This window comes from Lepeophtheirus salmonis, chromosome 1 (genome assembly GCF_016086655.4).
Source record: "Lepeophtheirus salmonis chromosome 1, UVic_Lsal_1.4, whole genome shotgun sequence".
Taxonomy (NCBI): Eukaryota; Metazoa; Arthropoda; class Copepoda; order Siphonostomatoida; family Caligidae; genus Lepeophtheirus; species Lepeophtheirus salmonis.
The window spans coordinates 28466036-28483022 of NC_052131.2; the positions used below are offsets into that span (position 1 = coordinate 28466036).

Sequence of the window (16987 nt, forward strand, 5' to 3'; positions counted from 1 at the left end):
ACTTAGAGTGGAAATAACTAGGGTTACAGAGACTACAAGGGAAAGAAGAGTCATGTATATTAATCAATAATGTTTTTTCCTTATATCTAATTATGATTCGTCTAAAGTAAAGCTAGTTCAATATTTTATTAATGACTTAATTAAACAAAGGCCGTCGTAAGGAGCAACTGAGGCCTTAAATGGATTGATCTAAACTTATATATATATATGATTACTATAAAAATACATATATTTTGCAATCTTTTTCCTTCTTTGGGAGTTAATTTAAATTCAGATTTTATATCGGTTGCTTTTTTACATCTGTGTTTAGCCTTTGTTTTTCAAACTGTTTCTTTCTTAAAAACAAGGTCATTAAAATTATGACCTAGACTTTTGGTAGTTTGTGATATAATAAGACAATTTAGGTGAGATATTTTCATAGTTTCACATACATACGAATCAGACAAAATAAGCTCAGTAGTGGATGACGACTGTTTGTTTTGATTACTTCTTGCTTTCTGTTGCTCCTTCAAATACTTTTTTTTCCTAAGCTACTAGGGCTCTACTCTATCAAAGCAAGCCATGGACTCTTTTCGTCTTTTTCCTCGCTGGGCAATGATGAAATCATTATCTTCTTTAATTATAGACATCCTAGTAAGTGAATTTGCATGAACATGAACAATGTAATAAGATCTGAAGGAGGAATAAAGGGTAACTGTTTTAGAGTTTTAGTTTTTAATGATCGGGATTTTTTTTTTTAAAAGAACTTCCATTCTTTAAAAAGCCGTTCAAGCTATTAGATTGGTTTTAATAGGAATGTTAACTTTATCCCAAAAGTTAATTACTTCCGTTATTGTAACATGAGTCTTCTTTTGATAAAGATCGTGATTTAGAAAAAGACCTCAAGCCATAAGTATTAAAGGGAATTTGTTCCTTGTTATTTTTGTTAAAGATTCCCCATTCTGATACAATTTATTTTGATATCTTGTTGACGTTGTTATAGTTAAAATTTAAATAATATCACGGAAATGCTTTTTGTTTCCTAAAAAAATGGTGTAACAAACATTTTTTTACCATAAGTTTGCCTCCAGAAATTCGAAGAGCTGCATTTCAAAATCAAGTTTATAAATGAGGTTTATACGTCATTATTGTATATTTTTGATTTAAATTGAAATTTCCTCTGAATTTTAATCATCAAAATATGTAACCTGTATTACTATAAATCCCATTAAATGGTTGTTTCTGTTGGAAAAATGATGTAATCATTCCTCCAAAATTCAATGTATACAGCAACAAAATCTCACTATGTGATGAAATTTGAACCAGACACAAAGTAGGTAATAAAATTAAAATAATGAGAAAAACAGAAATAAATAAACACAGAAACGATTCGAATATAAGAATTGCTAATCACTTTTCTGTTAATAAATATCATTTTATACTATAGAAGACTTATTGATTGACAAAAAAGCACAATATGAGGCAAGCGCATAAAGCTAATCATTATTCTAAGGGAAAACTAACATTTAATGCATTTTATAGCATTAAATGTTACATATTTTGATTATTGAAATTCAAAGAAAATTTCAATTTCAATCAAAAATGAACAATAATGACGTATAAACCTCATTTATTTATATATTAAATCGAAATATCCTCATGGTCAAATGATTTGAGAAGCTATTTTGTGTTTTACGTGCTATCAATCAATTATTTGCGGGGAAAAAATATGATTTCCTACGGATACAATTATTTTACAAGGCTCTTTAATTTCCCAGTAAGGCCTAGCATAAAAAGTTCATAAGAAGAAGACCATCCCAACAAAGAAATGAGAACACCTTTAAGAATGTTGCCCCTCCTCTACATATTTTTATTTATTGTCGTGTTTAAAGTGCAGTTTCTTTGGGATGAAATATATAAATTAAAATAAAAGTGTGTATGAATCGAAGTTTTTCTATTCCGAATATGAAAAAAACAGTAAAAAATAAGCCAAAAGACGTATATATATAATAGATATATTCTGTAATAGTACAAAAACACACAAAAATAATTGAGTAACTTAGAAATATCCTATGCAATCTATATAAAGTAGGTATTAGGTAATCAGGAACTTAATTATTTGTGATGTACATATTGCCCATGTAAGCGCTCTTTTAAATTATGTAGATGGTGATAACTCTATTGATACAAGGAATATTCAAGACATTATACATGGAACATGTATTCCGTTTTCCTGTCTTCCTTTTTTGACCATCTAAATGTAATTTTTTAAGGAGTAGAATTGTTATAATTCAATTCTCTCTTAATTTTATAGAAAGTCTACTCTTTAAAATAGCCTTTAATTTGATCAACTAAGGGTGAAAAGGGAAGAAAAAAAGAGTGCATGTTTCATGCATACAGTATTTTTTGATTGATATAAGAATGATATTCCTTTCCCTACTTAGTTTGTGGGCGTACAATGTAGTAAATCAATCAATAAATGCAAATATCACCTCCCAGAGAGTTCATAATAGTGTGACCAAATTTTATTTTCCGAAAAATGACCTTGTAGCCTTAACAGTTTCGGAAAATAATTTGGATCTTCTGTTTTATTGTATAGAAAAAATATATTTAGGATATTACTTTTCGAAAAAAAAAACCAGGATATAGTCCAATACATCGATTTTGATCCGTTTTGTCCCTAGAAAGGACGGTTGGTAACGCTTGTTTTATAAGAAATTTATATGAACAATATATTTTGGTCATCCTTGGTCAATTATAGTCAGATCACCAATTGAATAATACATAATATAATAATGAACGAACAACAAATGGCCATTAAATTTGTGTAAAATAGGAATCCTGCATTAAATAAAGCTTATCAATGGGATTGGGGTGTTGAGGATAGCCCACAGAGGAAGTGGATGACCCAGGTGTCATTGAAGGATCACTGAGCTCTGTTTTTGCTATGTGGTGAGAGCCTTCCATAAGTTCTCCCCCAGCACCACCCATACCAGGGGATCCCATATCTTCCAGAGTATCAAATGCACTCTCATCGATGGAGGCATCGCTATCACAGTATCCATCACCAGAGTTATTAGGATCACCACCTACATAAGAAAAGAAAAGTAATATACATTAAATGTGTCACAAATAATTGTCATTCTGAAGGTTAAACATGAATCCAGTCAATGAGCAAAACTTAAATATTTTCTAGCTATTTTACTAGAATGAAGGGTCGAAAGTAAACCAGTCCTGTAACTTGTTCAACTGATAGATTCAGGCAGATACACAACGTCAGAAATATGGTTGAGCGACTGCCTATCATGTATTATAAATACTTCTATCAAATCCAGTCACGACTGAATTCCAGGTCAGAAAATAGATTTAATTTTAGTAGTTATACCGTTCAAAAGCTTCCCCACACGAATTTGACAGAGAAGACCATGTATAAATATTATCGTTTCTTTACCATATATGTTCAAAATTTCCCATTCTTTTTTAAAATTGATTTTTCTCGTTTTTTAAGGGAATAATTTTCATGTTTTCTTATTCATAAAAGCTATTTTTGATACTATTCTTATAGTTTCTCAATTACCCGCCCTCTATAATATTCAGCGTCAAAAAAAAAAAAAAAAAAGTTCCTAACCTCGCCTGATAAAAAGGAAGAATTATTTGCTGATACATGAAAAATCCCTCGTCCATTTTCATTCCTAAAATGTATGTAGCATTTATTTTTATTACAAATACAACCGAGTAAAATATAATTTATTGAATAAATATATTGATTGTCAAATTTAGTGTAGGAATTGAATTTTATATATTGAATATGTTTAAAATTGGAAACAGCCTACATTTGACAATTTTGTGCCAATCAAGGTGAATAAAAAAAAAAAATGATTCTTCGTACGATACTCATGTCCACTTTTCCTCCAGAAATAGAATATGCCACCCATCTGAAAATTTAGTTGGAGGGGACCAAGGGACGATTTATGTAGCTCATTTTTTTAAGTTGCTCATTTATGACTGGTTTCATGTCCAAGTCCAACAGTTTACAATCTTTTGAATATCAATAGTTACCTTTTTTAGGGTCATATTTCCCTCTACGCTGGATTTTTTTCATTTTCGCTCTTTGATTTTGAAACCAAACCTGAACTACTCGAACACTGAGTCCTGTGTCCTTTGCCAGAGCCTCTCTTACCTACAAAAATGCATACATAAGGAATAAGTATTTACATAATTGTATAGTGGCATCAAATATAAAAAAAGATAGAAAAAGAAAGAAAGGAGAAATTCGTCAAGGGTCCTTTAGTTTTTATTTTTATCAACATATAGTTTTTCTTGTTTTTGTTTTTTGTCAAATATATGTACATATGTACAAGATCAAATTTCCCTTTGAGTCCCACTACTAAAAGTAGTAGTCTCTTCAAGTTGCAATTGAGTACTCTAGCAAATATACTCCTTATGATTAAAAAAACTACTATGACTCTTAAAACTCCCATTCTACGACAAAAGGAAATGAAAATTGTAACGATATATTTGCAATTCGTCGTGTTGTTTCGGTCTTTATCTAGGACCAGTCCGGTCCTGTGCCACTCATTGATCCTTAAGAATGTAATAATGACCCTCTTGATGTCATTGAGGGTATATATTTTTTTTGTTATTCAGTCTCACCCACATATTCGTATTATATTGCATTATCAGGAAAATCAACGAGGAATTTTTTTTTTTTACAAGAAATTTTTTTCTTCATTTCAGCAAATTATGCAGCAGAGCAAAAAAATTAATATTTGAAATTTAATCATTGCAACTTTTTTTTTTTTTTGTTAATAGGTGTTGATTTTTGAATTTCTTTTTCCGAAAAATTTAATTTTCTTAGAGGAATTTTTTGTCAATGCCTATTAATTTTGATTTTTTTTTTCAAAAAAATCCATTTTTTTAAGTGGATTGTTTGTCAATTAATTAATTTTTGAAATTTTTTCCAAAAAAATTAATTATTTGATATTTTTTTCCAAAATGTTTTTTTATTCTTTTTTGTGAATAGTTGTAGATTTATAAAAAAAATCCAGGAAACTTAATATATGAGCGGGACTACTGGATCTAAGAATTACAAATGTGGCCACGAGCGTGTGTAACTAACACTCCACACATCATTTAAAAATAAAAAAATAAAAGGATATCTATATAATTAAAGCAAAGTATGTCTGTTAATTGACGCCTAACAACTCCGAGCAATGTCGGGTATTCCCTGTAATTTTATATAAATTAAAGGGTAGATTCTTCTATTAAAGAAAAGTTCGTTTTCCACAGTTTGAGAACTACCGATTTGAGGTTTTAACCCTCTGTTATTGAACATCCACTTTTTTGAGGTAGTTAATTAACTTGGATTAAATATTAAGCAAATTTTAGTGATTGATACACAGTTGAAATAAAGTCAAAATTACGCTAATGAATCATAACAACATTTGATTTGGGTATCAGCAGGATATAATTTGTGATTATTACAGTTGAAATATTATAATTTCATTTTCGGTAAAAAACATCTATGAAATATTAATTATTTTAAGGAACTAAAAATGTACTTATTAACTTTGATGAGATGAGTGTTATTTAAATGATAACACCTGATACTACTCGTACTGAATTCGTAGCAATACACATTCTTTAAATTGAAAAAGGGAAATCGACAAAGAAAATTACAACTTAAAATTGAACAAATTAATCAAATTTACCAAACGTAGATTAAAAATTGGCTAATAGTATACATTTTTGCAACAACAAAAGTTGCATTTATTCTGAAAGATGTTTCCAGTATTAAAATCCATTTTAAACTGATTTACAGCAATTTTATTAAAATAATAACCTATTATCAACTAACTAATTGTTCTAAAAATGCAGCAAATCTTATTTTTGTTTATTTAACTTAGAAATCATTTCTGATTGTTAATATTCAATTCAGAGTCTCTTTTGTCTATTGTAGTCACTCTATAAAAAATTGATCCAGAGTCTAAGACCGATGAGTATTTTTATCTTAAATCTTAATCATGAATTGTAGTGCAATTTACAGCCCTTCCAGAGGATTTATTGCAGATTCTCATTTGCGAAAAATAAAAGTTTTTTCTGCTTCTTTTTATGTTCACGGGTCTCAAAAACATTAGAAAGCAATAAGTTAACTACAAAAATCCCCTTTAATGAGTATAGTTTATGCTTTTAAGAGATATATATTAGATACACATAATCGTAGATAAATAGAATATATGTACATATTTTTGGGGTGGCATTAAGTAAATACATGGAGGGGGTCTGAAAAAAAGGGATTCTATCTATCCTTTAATCCAAGGTGTGCGTTGTGAGAGAAACGGAGTTGAAGGAAATGCAAATATAATTAAATAATTATTACCTTTCTACAGGGTTTTGGACTTATTTCAAAAGAGGCCTTAAATTGCCTACGTTGAGCTGCTGTAAGTATAGTACGGGGTCGTTTAGGTCCTCTTCTACCATCTCGACTCCTAGAGGATCCAGTTCCTTCAACCACAAATTCATCTGAGAGACCTGAAGTGAAACAAGTACTATTTATATTAATGACATAAATATATCTCTTCAGTCTTAAAAATAGACACAGTTTAAAAATAGATGATTATTCAGAAGAAGAGTCTAGTATACGTTCTGAATGATTGAATATCAATTTTGCAGGTTTAGTAGGATACATTTTCAATTATACAAATATATTAGGGATGTATCGGATATTTAAAATTACAAATAGGTGGATCCGATTATTTAAATTTGCGTGTGCTGATAAAATGGAAATAATAAGAGATGGAAACGCGAATACGAGTATTCAATATATCTCTAGTATCAGAAGCTTTCTATTTCATTCTGTGGCGGCTGGCTTAACTTTCACTAGGGGAGGTAATTTAAGTCTTTATTTAGCACCCAGGACTGCAGTCTAGTTACATGTTAGTTCTTAAAGAAGGTAAAATTGATCCCTTGGTAAGTCATTGAGTTTGCTTTTCAATGTAATTAGAACAAAGTTAACCAACAAGAAAATCGTAGGGCAAACACAGCAGATTTATTAAGTAACTCTCTTTCTTTCGCTTTATAGTGACGTCATTGGTGGTATTTGTTTGGGTAAATAAAAAAAAATCATAAAAAGTAATGAAATTGGTTATTTAAGTTTTTTTTTAAATTGATTCCTTATTTACTAAAGGCATGTTTCGTTTTTTCGGTTATTCTCTACCGTTATTTGGGATCCCGATGACGTCATCCACTATGGTAGTAAATGTTCTCTGAGAATTGAAAATCGTTGGTGACTAACCTTGTTAAAATAAAATTGGTGTTTTTCCTTTTTTTAAGAAAACAGGAATATTTGTTTCAAGATATGTGAAATATACTTAATTTATATCTTATTTGGCTTCGATATCTACATTTTTAGGGAAAATTCTAAGGATGGGTCCCAAAGACTGACAGTACTAAGAGCCGGTTCCAGGGACCAATCCTAAATTCTAAAACTGGAAGTGACCAAATAGATTAGAATTGATACAAAACTAGACTACAAATAACACAATTTATTTGAAACCTAGATTAATTTGATTTCTTTTTAGTTATTTTTATGTTATTTTAAAAAATAATGAAGGATGATTTTCATATTCATATATTTAAGTGCAGAAATTTGAATCCACCCTCTGAAATATTCTGATATGTCTCCCCCCTAAAACCATTTATTTCTGTCTGAGAGAGGCAATTGTGTTTTTTTTTTGTTGGGAGAGTATGATCCCAACGTGCCACCACCTGGGTTATGTTACTGTTTCTCTTTCTCTATTTACCAGAGGAGCGTTGATCCCCAGATCCATTTGGTCCCGGTGAGGAAGAAGGCTCCAAGGGTAATACTCCGTTATTGGTTCCACCCCCGGGTCGATTGGAAGTCATTGAAGGATTATTACTCGTATTAGCATTACTGTTGTTAACATTATTTTTGCAGGCGCCATTTGTCGTTCCTCCACCTCGCCCATTTTGAGGAGGAGCTGGAGAGGATGAAAACCCTTGTTGAAGGACATAAAACTCCTTTTCAAAGTCTGTTCGGCATACAATTTGCCCGGAACGAATGACGTACTGATCTCCTCGTTGAAGAGGAGAACAGCAGACTGTACAAACAAAGCAGTGAGAGTGATAAATGTAGAGCACAGTTCGCATCACGAGATCCGTATGAAGGAGTGGAAGACTGCATCGTCCACATTTGATTCCGAATTGCCTAAATAAGGAAAAACAGTTAAGAATGACCATGTGTAGGTATTATGGTTAGGTGACAAAGACTGAAAATAAAACTTCCTCACCTTTCATAGTCGGTTCGGCAAAAGAGACGCCCATCCTTGAAATAGCAGGAGTCAGTTAAATGAATACGACAAACTGAGCAATACAGACAGTCTTCGTGCCAAGATGAATCACTTACACGCATCACATATCGATCATAAATTGTCTCACAACATCCCTCACACGTCTCCGTCCCCGGCTCCATTAGCTTTATGGGATCCGGCTCCATCCCTTACACGTACGCTCCTGGAAATAGAATAATGAATTAATTAAATACAAAATACTATTTAAAGTACTCGTGGCATGAATCCATGTATGAAGTACATGCAAACCATTGATTAGACATGATGTGTAACTGCAAGGTTTTTTGCAGGATTATGTATTGGTGGGGGGCCTGGTTTTTGAATTTTTTGAAAAAAAATCCAAAAATTATAATTTTTCCCAAAAAAATTAAAAAAATTAATTTTTTTGTAAAAAAATTTAAAAACTTAATTTTAATTAAATTTTAAAACCCCATATCTATCCCCAAAAAATTACAAATAAATATAATTTTTTAAATAAATAATTATCTTTTGGAAAAAAAATTATAACATAATATTTTCAATATTAAATTTTTGAAAAAAAATTCAAAAACCTTCTGTTGTTGGCAAGAAAATTTAAATATTAAACTTTTTGAAAAATGAAACTACAAATATTAAACTTTTTGGATGTTTGCTCTGATATTTTGGGTATTTGTTGCATTCAGAAAAAAAAAGGAACTGAAAATAAATATTTGTTGAATTTTTTGTAGCAGGGGAATGCGTAATACAAAGAGTACTCATACTTAAGTTATAATAGATGCATTCACTTATTCATCTAAGTACTCTTAAAAAGAGTGCAACACAAAGTTTGCCTCGATGGGCATTACCTGGGGCGTCCACATGGGGTGGGGTTTTTATTAGAATATTTTTGGGGAGAATGAAGATTTTTTAGTCGAAAATAGGGGTAAACATTTTTTTTGAAGGATTTATTTTCTTAAAAAAAGGTTATTCGGGCAAATTATGCAGCAAAGCAAAACATTTAATATTTGAATCTTTTTGTGAATAGCTGTGGATTTAGAAAGAAAAATTCCAAGAACCAAGATCCCCAAAAATATATTCCTACGGACATTAGGTAAAAATTAAGTTGTCAAGTTTGTCTTCCATTAAAATTGATCTTATTTTTTAAACGGCAATCTTCTTAACATTATCCGTACTTTATAACTAAAATATTTGTATCTCTCACGAGTCAACTTTTTAGATCAAGAAAAGTATTAATCAAGAAGGGTTCAAACAAGATGAATGAATTTCACGCTCTTGAGTATATAGAATTTCAAAATAACCAGTCAGATTGTTGGGATTAATGAAAGTCTTGTAAGTGAAAAGTTACTAATAAATATTTAGTTTAGATTTTTTTAAATATGAGGATATGAATTTGTTGGCAAACGGAACAAACCAACTGGGACAAAACATCTAATCATTTATGAAAACACACGCACGGCGGCTGAAAATGTGAATAATATTTATGGCCTTGATAGTATGACAGCCTGTGATGTGGAATTTTGGTTTTGTTGATTCTGTTCCGGGAAATTTTGTTGTCAAAGATGTACCACGCTCTGGAAGGCTAATTGTCGAAAATTGATAAAATAATTGAAATTTTAGAGTAATTTAAACACTGTTTTGATTGCCATGAGATAAAAATTATGGGGGAAAAAATAAAATGCATTAAAGATAATGGATTGCTACAACTATTATCATAATTAAACGAATTTTTTTGAAAGAAATTCTTTAAAATTTACAATTATCCATGAGTCCATATGTGAAAAAATAGATTTAAGTTTTATTTTGAGATATTTATATTTAAATGTAACATAAGTAATGAAGTATAACGTGTATTTACATATGTTGCTCATTTATGACTACTTTCATGTTAAAGCATCACATTCACATATATATAGAAAACATGAAAACGATGGCTGAGAGTTTTCTCACAAGAGGCAGTCATTAAGTATGGTAGAGTAACTCCCCCATAATGGAATCGTTTTGGTTGCTCCGGATTATACTTTTTTTATTTCAAACCATTATCGTCATCACCTGATGCGTATACTACAACTCCAAATAATAAGATTTATTATTTTTAAATAGAGTATGAAAAGAGGAAGGGGGTGGGGAGACACTGGGCAGAGCTAACTGGAGCGGGTATTATTCTTAATGGTCTCTCTCAACCTCTCTTTTCCATAGATAAATAGGTTCAAGATTAACTTTTTTATGTGAAGAATAATTTCTTCATTTTGAGCGTCGTTCTTTAACTGGGATATAATTTGAGATGCCTTGGGGGGGGCAGATTTCATATTAAACGCCATCAAAGAAATAGAAATAGAAAGTATTCTTCTAATAAAAGTCATGACAATTTCATAATATGGGTGAATGGGTTTATTTAATTGATAAAATTGCCTCATAGTAAAAAGAGAGGATTGTTCACATCTTCTGAACAAGAGCTTATTTGAGAGGAAACAGGTTAACCTTTCACCAAATACTAATAATAAGGAACAAGAGAATTAGAAAGATATTATAACTTTCTTCAAATATATTTGCCTCTAATGACGAATAGGGATGGTGAAAAAAAAGAATCAACATGGCAACACTGATAATTACTCTGTTGTTGATCCCCAATTCTACTCTGTGTGCAACAAGGACTTAAAATTATCAATCCACAACAAATCCTCAAAGTTACTCTTCGTCTTTCATGAGTACACACGAATCATATTTTGAATCTAATTGAATCTAGTAGGGAAAAAAGTTCAAGAGTTAAATAATAAAGACAACGGGCTAATGAAAATAATATTTATTATTTAGATTACCAATTCCAAAGCATTGGGCCAGCTAAAAAATACACTCTATTTACATCACTATATTATACAACTAAAATGTGTCTGTTTTTGACGTCTAATAACCATGGTAACCCTTAGTATAAAAATAATTGCGAAATACAACTTTTTCAGACCTGTTTACTTTTCAGAAGCACTTTGATTCTTGAAATGGAACTGCAGTTTTAGCAGCTAATGATTTGACGTTTTAAAATTTGATGTGCATCAGAGTTTTTGCTAAAATTTCAAATTTAAACGCTTCATATCTGGGAAATCAATCATCTGATCAAAAAAAAAAAAAAAAAAAGAAGACAGATTTAGAGTTTGCAAGTAAAAATCTACATGTTAGCATTAATTAAATTCATAATTGTTGAGGTTAAAATCTTTAAGCGGTTTGATATGGAATGACAAGATATTATTTTAACAGATTCTCACATTGTATTAATAAACGATTTCTCTACGTTTTCTATTATTATTATTCAACTAAAAACCCCCTAGGGATCATTTAGGGATGGCTCAATGAATAATGGTTAGAGAAGAAGAGAGAGGGAAGGGGGGAGGGTTTAGAAAAGGGGATAAATGACATCATAAGCTAGGAATTTATGTAGTATATAAATATATATTCCGCGAGAATCTTTACTCTTTTTCTTTTTTTGTAAATAATAATCCTGGATAATCCCGTAGGGTATTGTTGACATGTTTCAGTAAAGAGAAATATGTATGTAAGCTTACACACATAGAAGCAGAAAAATAATATATATATATGATATACCCGTAGCTAGTGAGTTTGAAAAAGAATTAATAATAATATCAAGAAGAAAAAAGGAAAATATCACTTATATTATTTCTGAGGGAATTTTTTTATTAAAAAAAGAGAATAAAAGACAGAGAGAGAGAGAGAGAGAAAAGGAAGAAAGAAGGGAAAGATATAAAAGAAAAGAAAACCTTACTCTATTTTTAATAGCCATAATGATTCCACAAAAAGAAACTCATTCTAATAAATTTAATATTAATAGGGCGTGAGCAAACTAATAAAAATAACTACCTTTGGTCAAGTTCAAATAATTTAAATATATGAATAATAATGTGAATAACATTTACATAGACAATAATTAAACAACAAAAATGTCCCAAGATCTCAAAATGCTTAGTTTAGTAGAGTTTGATCCTCTGATTCCAAATATGCCCTTAATTTTTGTTTATCACCCTCAAGGCTTTCAAAAAGTCTGCATCTTTATTCACATTTTAACAATTATAACATTTGTACAATTTATAGAAATCCATTGTATTAAGTTAGTAGGACCCCAGATGAGAGGCTTTGTTAGCTTGTTCAAACTAGCAAAACTCGGGTACATTTTAAATTATGGGGGACTTAAACCTTCTACGACCCAAAATCACTAATTTGGCCGAAATGATCAATAAATCCATAGATAACTACATTTTAATATTGAAATAAAATGTATTTATTGACTCATGGAATCGTAGTATTTAAATTCTTATTTCATATTTTTTCAATTGATAGTGAAGTGAATCACTCAAATCAACCAGCTCCAGCTTCAACCATAGCCCCAAACCTGTCCCTAGAACCAGACACATGCCCTGATTAGGAACTCTTTATCCATGTTGACCACTGCTTCGAGAATGGAAGCCCTCAAGAAGTAAAAACGAAGTGTCAAGAAGTTTATTTTTATTAGACTCTCTCTAACACGTCTCATACATAGTAGTCCATGGGGTTCAGATCCGGAGAGCTAGAAGATAACATTTTCTGTACCCAAAACATGTCCAAAACACCAATTTTGGACAAGATGGGGAGTGAGGGTCGGAGTCCCATCTTGCTGGAAAATAAATGGCCTTCCAGTAGCCCCCAGGTCAATTCCGGGTTTGCACACGTCCCTCAAGACATCCAGATAGACGTCATTGGTGATGTGTTGTCCCTTCGCAAATAAATGTGAGTTCATGACATCATCCTAGCTGAAGACAAGGAAGAGGACGTGGACCTCGTCTGGAAACTTAGTCCTTCCTATGATTGGGGCATCCAAATGATGAAAGCTAGCAACGCTCTGCATAGGTTTAATAAATAACATAGGTGATCACTAGCTGCAAGTTTGTTCGTGCTACAACGTTTGATTTATGTATAAGTGTAGTTATTTTAATTACCCACTATTAATTAATGCTATCATTTCATTTTGATCAATTTAATTTACTTATTTTTTATGTATTTCCTTTACTTCACTGTGAACATCTGAAATTTATAATGTGATACAAAATTCTTATCAATGAGAATAAAATCAAAGATACCCATTAAGTGAATCATCTCTTTTTATACCATAATAACAAGTAAAATCTACTAAATGTACAAGTTACAGCTTTTATATGGTGGTAGGTACTTTTGCCTCGAACTATCTTGCTTAAGGACATTTTACCTTAAATAATTTTGCCTTAAAGCCATTATGTCTCAAGGATATTTCTACTTTACAAGAAATTTCTGAGAAAAAATATTGCTTCAGATATATTGCATATAAATTCTTCATAATATAAACTTCCATTATGTACCTAATTGAATATTATTCTCAATGAAAAGTTGTATACAGTATAAAAAGTGTGTAAAAAATTATTTTACAGTTAAAAAAAGATGTCAATTATGTGTTTTAGCTACGTATAATAGATCAACATATGATTATTTAATGATAACTTCACCTTCAAATGTTGAAAACATGAATAAATTTTGGGTCTTTCACGAATGTATGGGTAAGCTTAAAATAATGATGGTAGAATTTCCCAGGATACTGACATTTCAAATGGTTTTCCGGAATCCTACAAATGAATAATTTACTGGGAACCCATGTAATTATTATTTTGCTTTGGCTAAATTTCCAAATCTCCTTGATGAATTTGGGAACAAGGCTTTATTCAAAAAAAGAAAAGAAAAAAAAGCGCCTTGCATTATTTTTTGAAACCTGTTTTTGGGGGAAATATATTTTACCAATCAAAAGTTTACTTCCGCAATTTCTAGGTGAAGAGCTTTCCTTCGGGGAATATATATTACATTTACAGGGAGGAAAAACTTTGTGATTATAGCCACAAATCATACAAAGGTCACAATTACACTTTACACCAAAGACACAATCATTATTTTTATAAATAGATTAAATCATTTAATCTTCTTTTAGGTTCAAATTATTATTTTTTGTTGCATAAAGGCTAATACAGTTTATCCGTCTGAAGTTTTAGGCCTTTACAACAATCCTGAAAAATCTCCTCAGAATGTTGTTTTCAAGCCCAAGTTAGCACATATCAAGGATTTGGAGAAGTTGAAACCAAGACTTTGAGGGATTGGTGACCCATAGAAACAATTGATCTTTATTTTGTAGAAAAATAGATGCTTAATCATGACTTTCAAAGCTCAAATTGATCATTTCAATAAATTAATTATAAATTTTATTTCAAAGGAGTCATATGGGGGCCAACATAAGTCTTTTAAATCAAAAAAAGATTCTAATCTAAGGCTAAAATTCTTGATTATCTTAACTAATACTACAAGTTTGAATACAAAGCCTATATTTGACTTAAATATGGTATATCAATGAAATTTGGGGGGGATTTTCTCTTCTTCTTGATTTTTGTTCATGTTTGTTTTTATATTGACGTGCCACTAAAGGATTTAAACAATATATTGCATTCTCATTTTAAAAAACCTTAAGTTTTAATTGTATTTCTAAGGTAGTTGTCATTTTTGACACCTTTACCAATTAAGGTAATCAAAAACTACGTCCATTCTAATATCAAATGAAAATAATAAAAAAAATTATCTATGGAACATATTACAGTTCTAATCCCAAAGTTATATTACTCATAAATATCTAATAAATGAGCGATTTTAATCCATCAAAATGAAATGAAAGCATCAATAAATATGTAGTTAGTAATTAAAAATAGGGATGTTATAAATGAATGAGAGGTACAAGTTGCAATTCGTAGAAAATCAAAACTTACACATTTTTAATATAGGCAACGAGATAAGGACGTTTATGGGTGGATATCAAGATAAAATGAATTCTAAGACTTTGAGTGATTGAGATGATAAGTAATGGTTCTTAAGACCAAGATCAATCTCGAAAAACCAGATTATTAGCTTCTAAGGGTTAAAAAATGGGGATTTGTCCAATGTTGTTTTTTATAATAGAAAAATGGACAAAAATATTTTATTTTCTCTATTTGTTTTATGTCAAAAATTAAACTTTGAATAAAGTAGATAAATTTAATAATTTTTATTGATACAAAAATGGGGATTTCCCTCTTCTTTTTGTTTAAATATTTACAAATAATTGAAAAGAACCTCTTACCTTCTTCACTATGATAAAGAAAAAATGACGCACAAATGAAGAGAGCCACTCATACAGACAGTAGTCAATTAACACTACCCTTGCAAATTGCTATATCAAAGGATCATTCGGTTCTGAACGGATTTAACCGCTCAATTTGATTCTTTTTCGATCGGAGAGAAATAATAAAAAGAGGTTGAAGAAGAAAACCCTCACATCTCTTTCACAACCCGCAACCCCCTCTCTCTGCTTTCTCTTTTCCGCCACATCTATTCCCTCGCATTGGTGCATTGCTGACAGAGAGGAAAAGGAGTAGGAGGAGTCAGGACATCTTGTTTGAATTACAAAGAACTACTCTAGTAGGCATAGAAATATCATCTTACAAAACACCAATAGGATGGGATATTTGTAGATAAAAAATACAGTTTTATTTTTTAATATTTCAAAATGGTCATTTTGAAATTATGCTCATCTTTTGTTAGATGGTTGAGTAAAAAAACCTAAGAGAGACGAATTTCCGTATATACCGTATATATACATGATATAAAATTATACCGTAGAATCATACAGTAATTGTATATATAAAGACATACTACTACATATCTCATTCCTGCCTTCCCCCCCTTTCTCTATAAAAGTATTATCCTTACTCGAAGGTAGTATCTAGTCAAAATATATTTTTGTACAGATTTCAGTACTTATATAAGTATCGGTATTTTGATATTTATTCCAGTAATACTAGAACACAAATATGTGATTTTGTGTAATTCCCATACGGTGGCGTCTGCAGATTTTTTTGGAGGGTAAGAGAGTAGACTGCCTCAGAAATTTGATAACATAATAAAGAACTATTTCCATTATTCCTTTATTTTATAAAGTGCCATTTTCTAGCTCAGTAATTTGGGAGGTTACGTTTTCGGCAAAACATTTTGTTTATGAAGTAGTGGAGATGCGAGCCTCTTCTGCTGGGGTTCGACCTCTATCTTAGAACTAATTTGGTTCAAGTTTGCTTTGACCGGTCTAGTAGTAAAATTTGCTCTACACAAAAAAAAATCCGTCGTATAAAATAAAAATGAGGTCAATTTAGAACATACATTTTCCATTCCACTTATTTCAGACCTCGGTCTAGATCAAAATATCGATAAGGATCGATCTAGAAAAAATAACTTAGGACCGAACCAAAAGTAAATTCAATGTCGGTCTGAGTCTCAACACTAGCTGTTGTATCCTTATATAAACATATTATGTATTGTACATATTGGTCTTTACCTTATCTTGAACAAATAATGACGTTAAATATACGAAGAAAAACTGATAATAAAAAAATTCTATTCATTTATTGTCCAAAATATCTATTTACCAAATAAAAAAGTGTTTTATAGAGTGCGACTTCAACTAGCAGAAAAAATAAAATAGATAATTAAGAAGTATTTATGTACGTATACTTATTCAAGTATACGTACATTGTAATGCTCTACAGGGTAGAGCTGCAAAACGTGGACTTGGGAGATAAATT

General features: G+C 30.7%; 1 protein-coding gene across 1 annotated transcript; it reads right to left on the reverse strand.

Moving 5' to 3' along the window:
* Positions 1-1983: 1983 nt before the first annotated feature.
* LOC121117836 (LIM homeobox transcription factor 1-beta) lies at positions 1984-15635 on the reverse strand. Its single transcript, XM_040712349.2, has 6 exons — positions 15493-15635; positions 8289-8511; positions 7782-8206; positions 6359-6510; positions 4039-4159; positions 1984-3068 (listed from the first exon to the last, which is right to left on the reverse strand). Exons 2-6 carry the CDS (start codon positions 8492-8494, stop codon positions 2797-2799), a joined length of 1176 nt encoding a protein of 391 aa, XP_040568283.1. The 5' UTR covers positions 8495-8511; positions 15493-15635; the 3' UTR covers positions 1984-2796.
* Positions 15636-16987: the final 1352 nt, after the last annotated feature.

Bases quoted from the DNA above. Each gene is read 5' to 3' on its own strand.
- LOC121117836 (XM_040712349.2), bottom strand. From the start codon at position 8,494: ATGGAGCCGGATCCCATAAAGCTAATGGAGCCGGGGACGGAGACGTGT. The intron at 4,160-6,358 runs GTAATAATTATT...GCATTTTTGTAG, and splicing joins GTCCAAAACCCTGTAGAAAG to GTAAGAGAGGCTCTGGCAAA. The intron at 3,069-4,038 runs GTAACTATTGAT...TTTCTTATGTAG, and splicing joins GAAATATGACCCTAAAAAAG to GTGGTGATCCTAATAACTCT.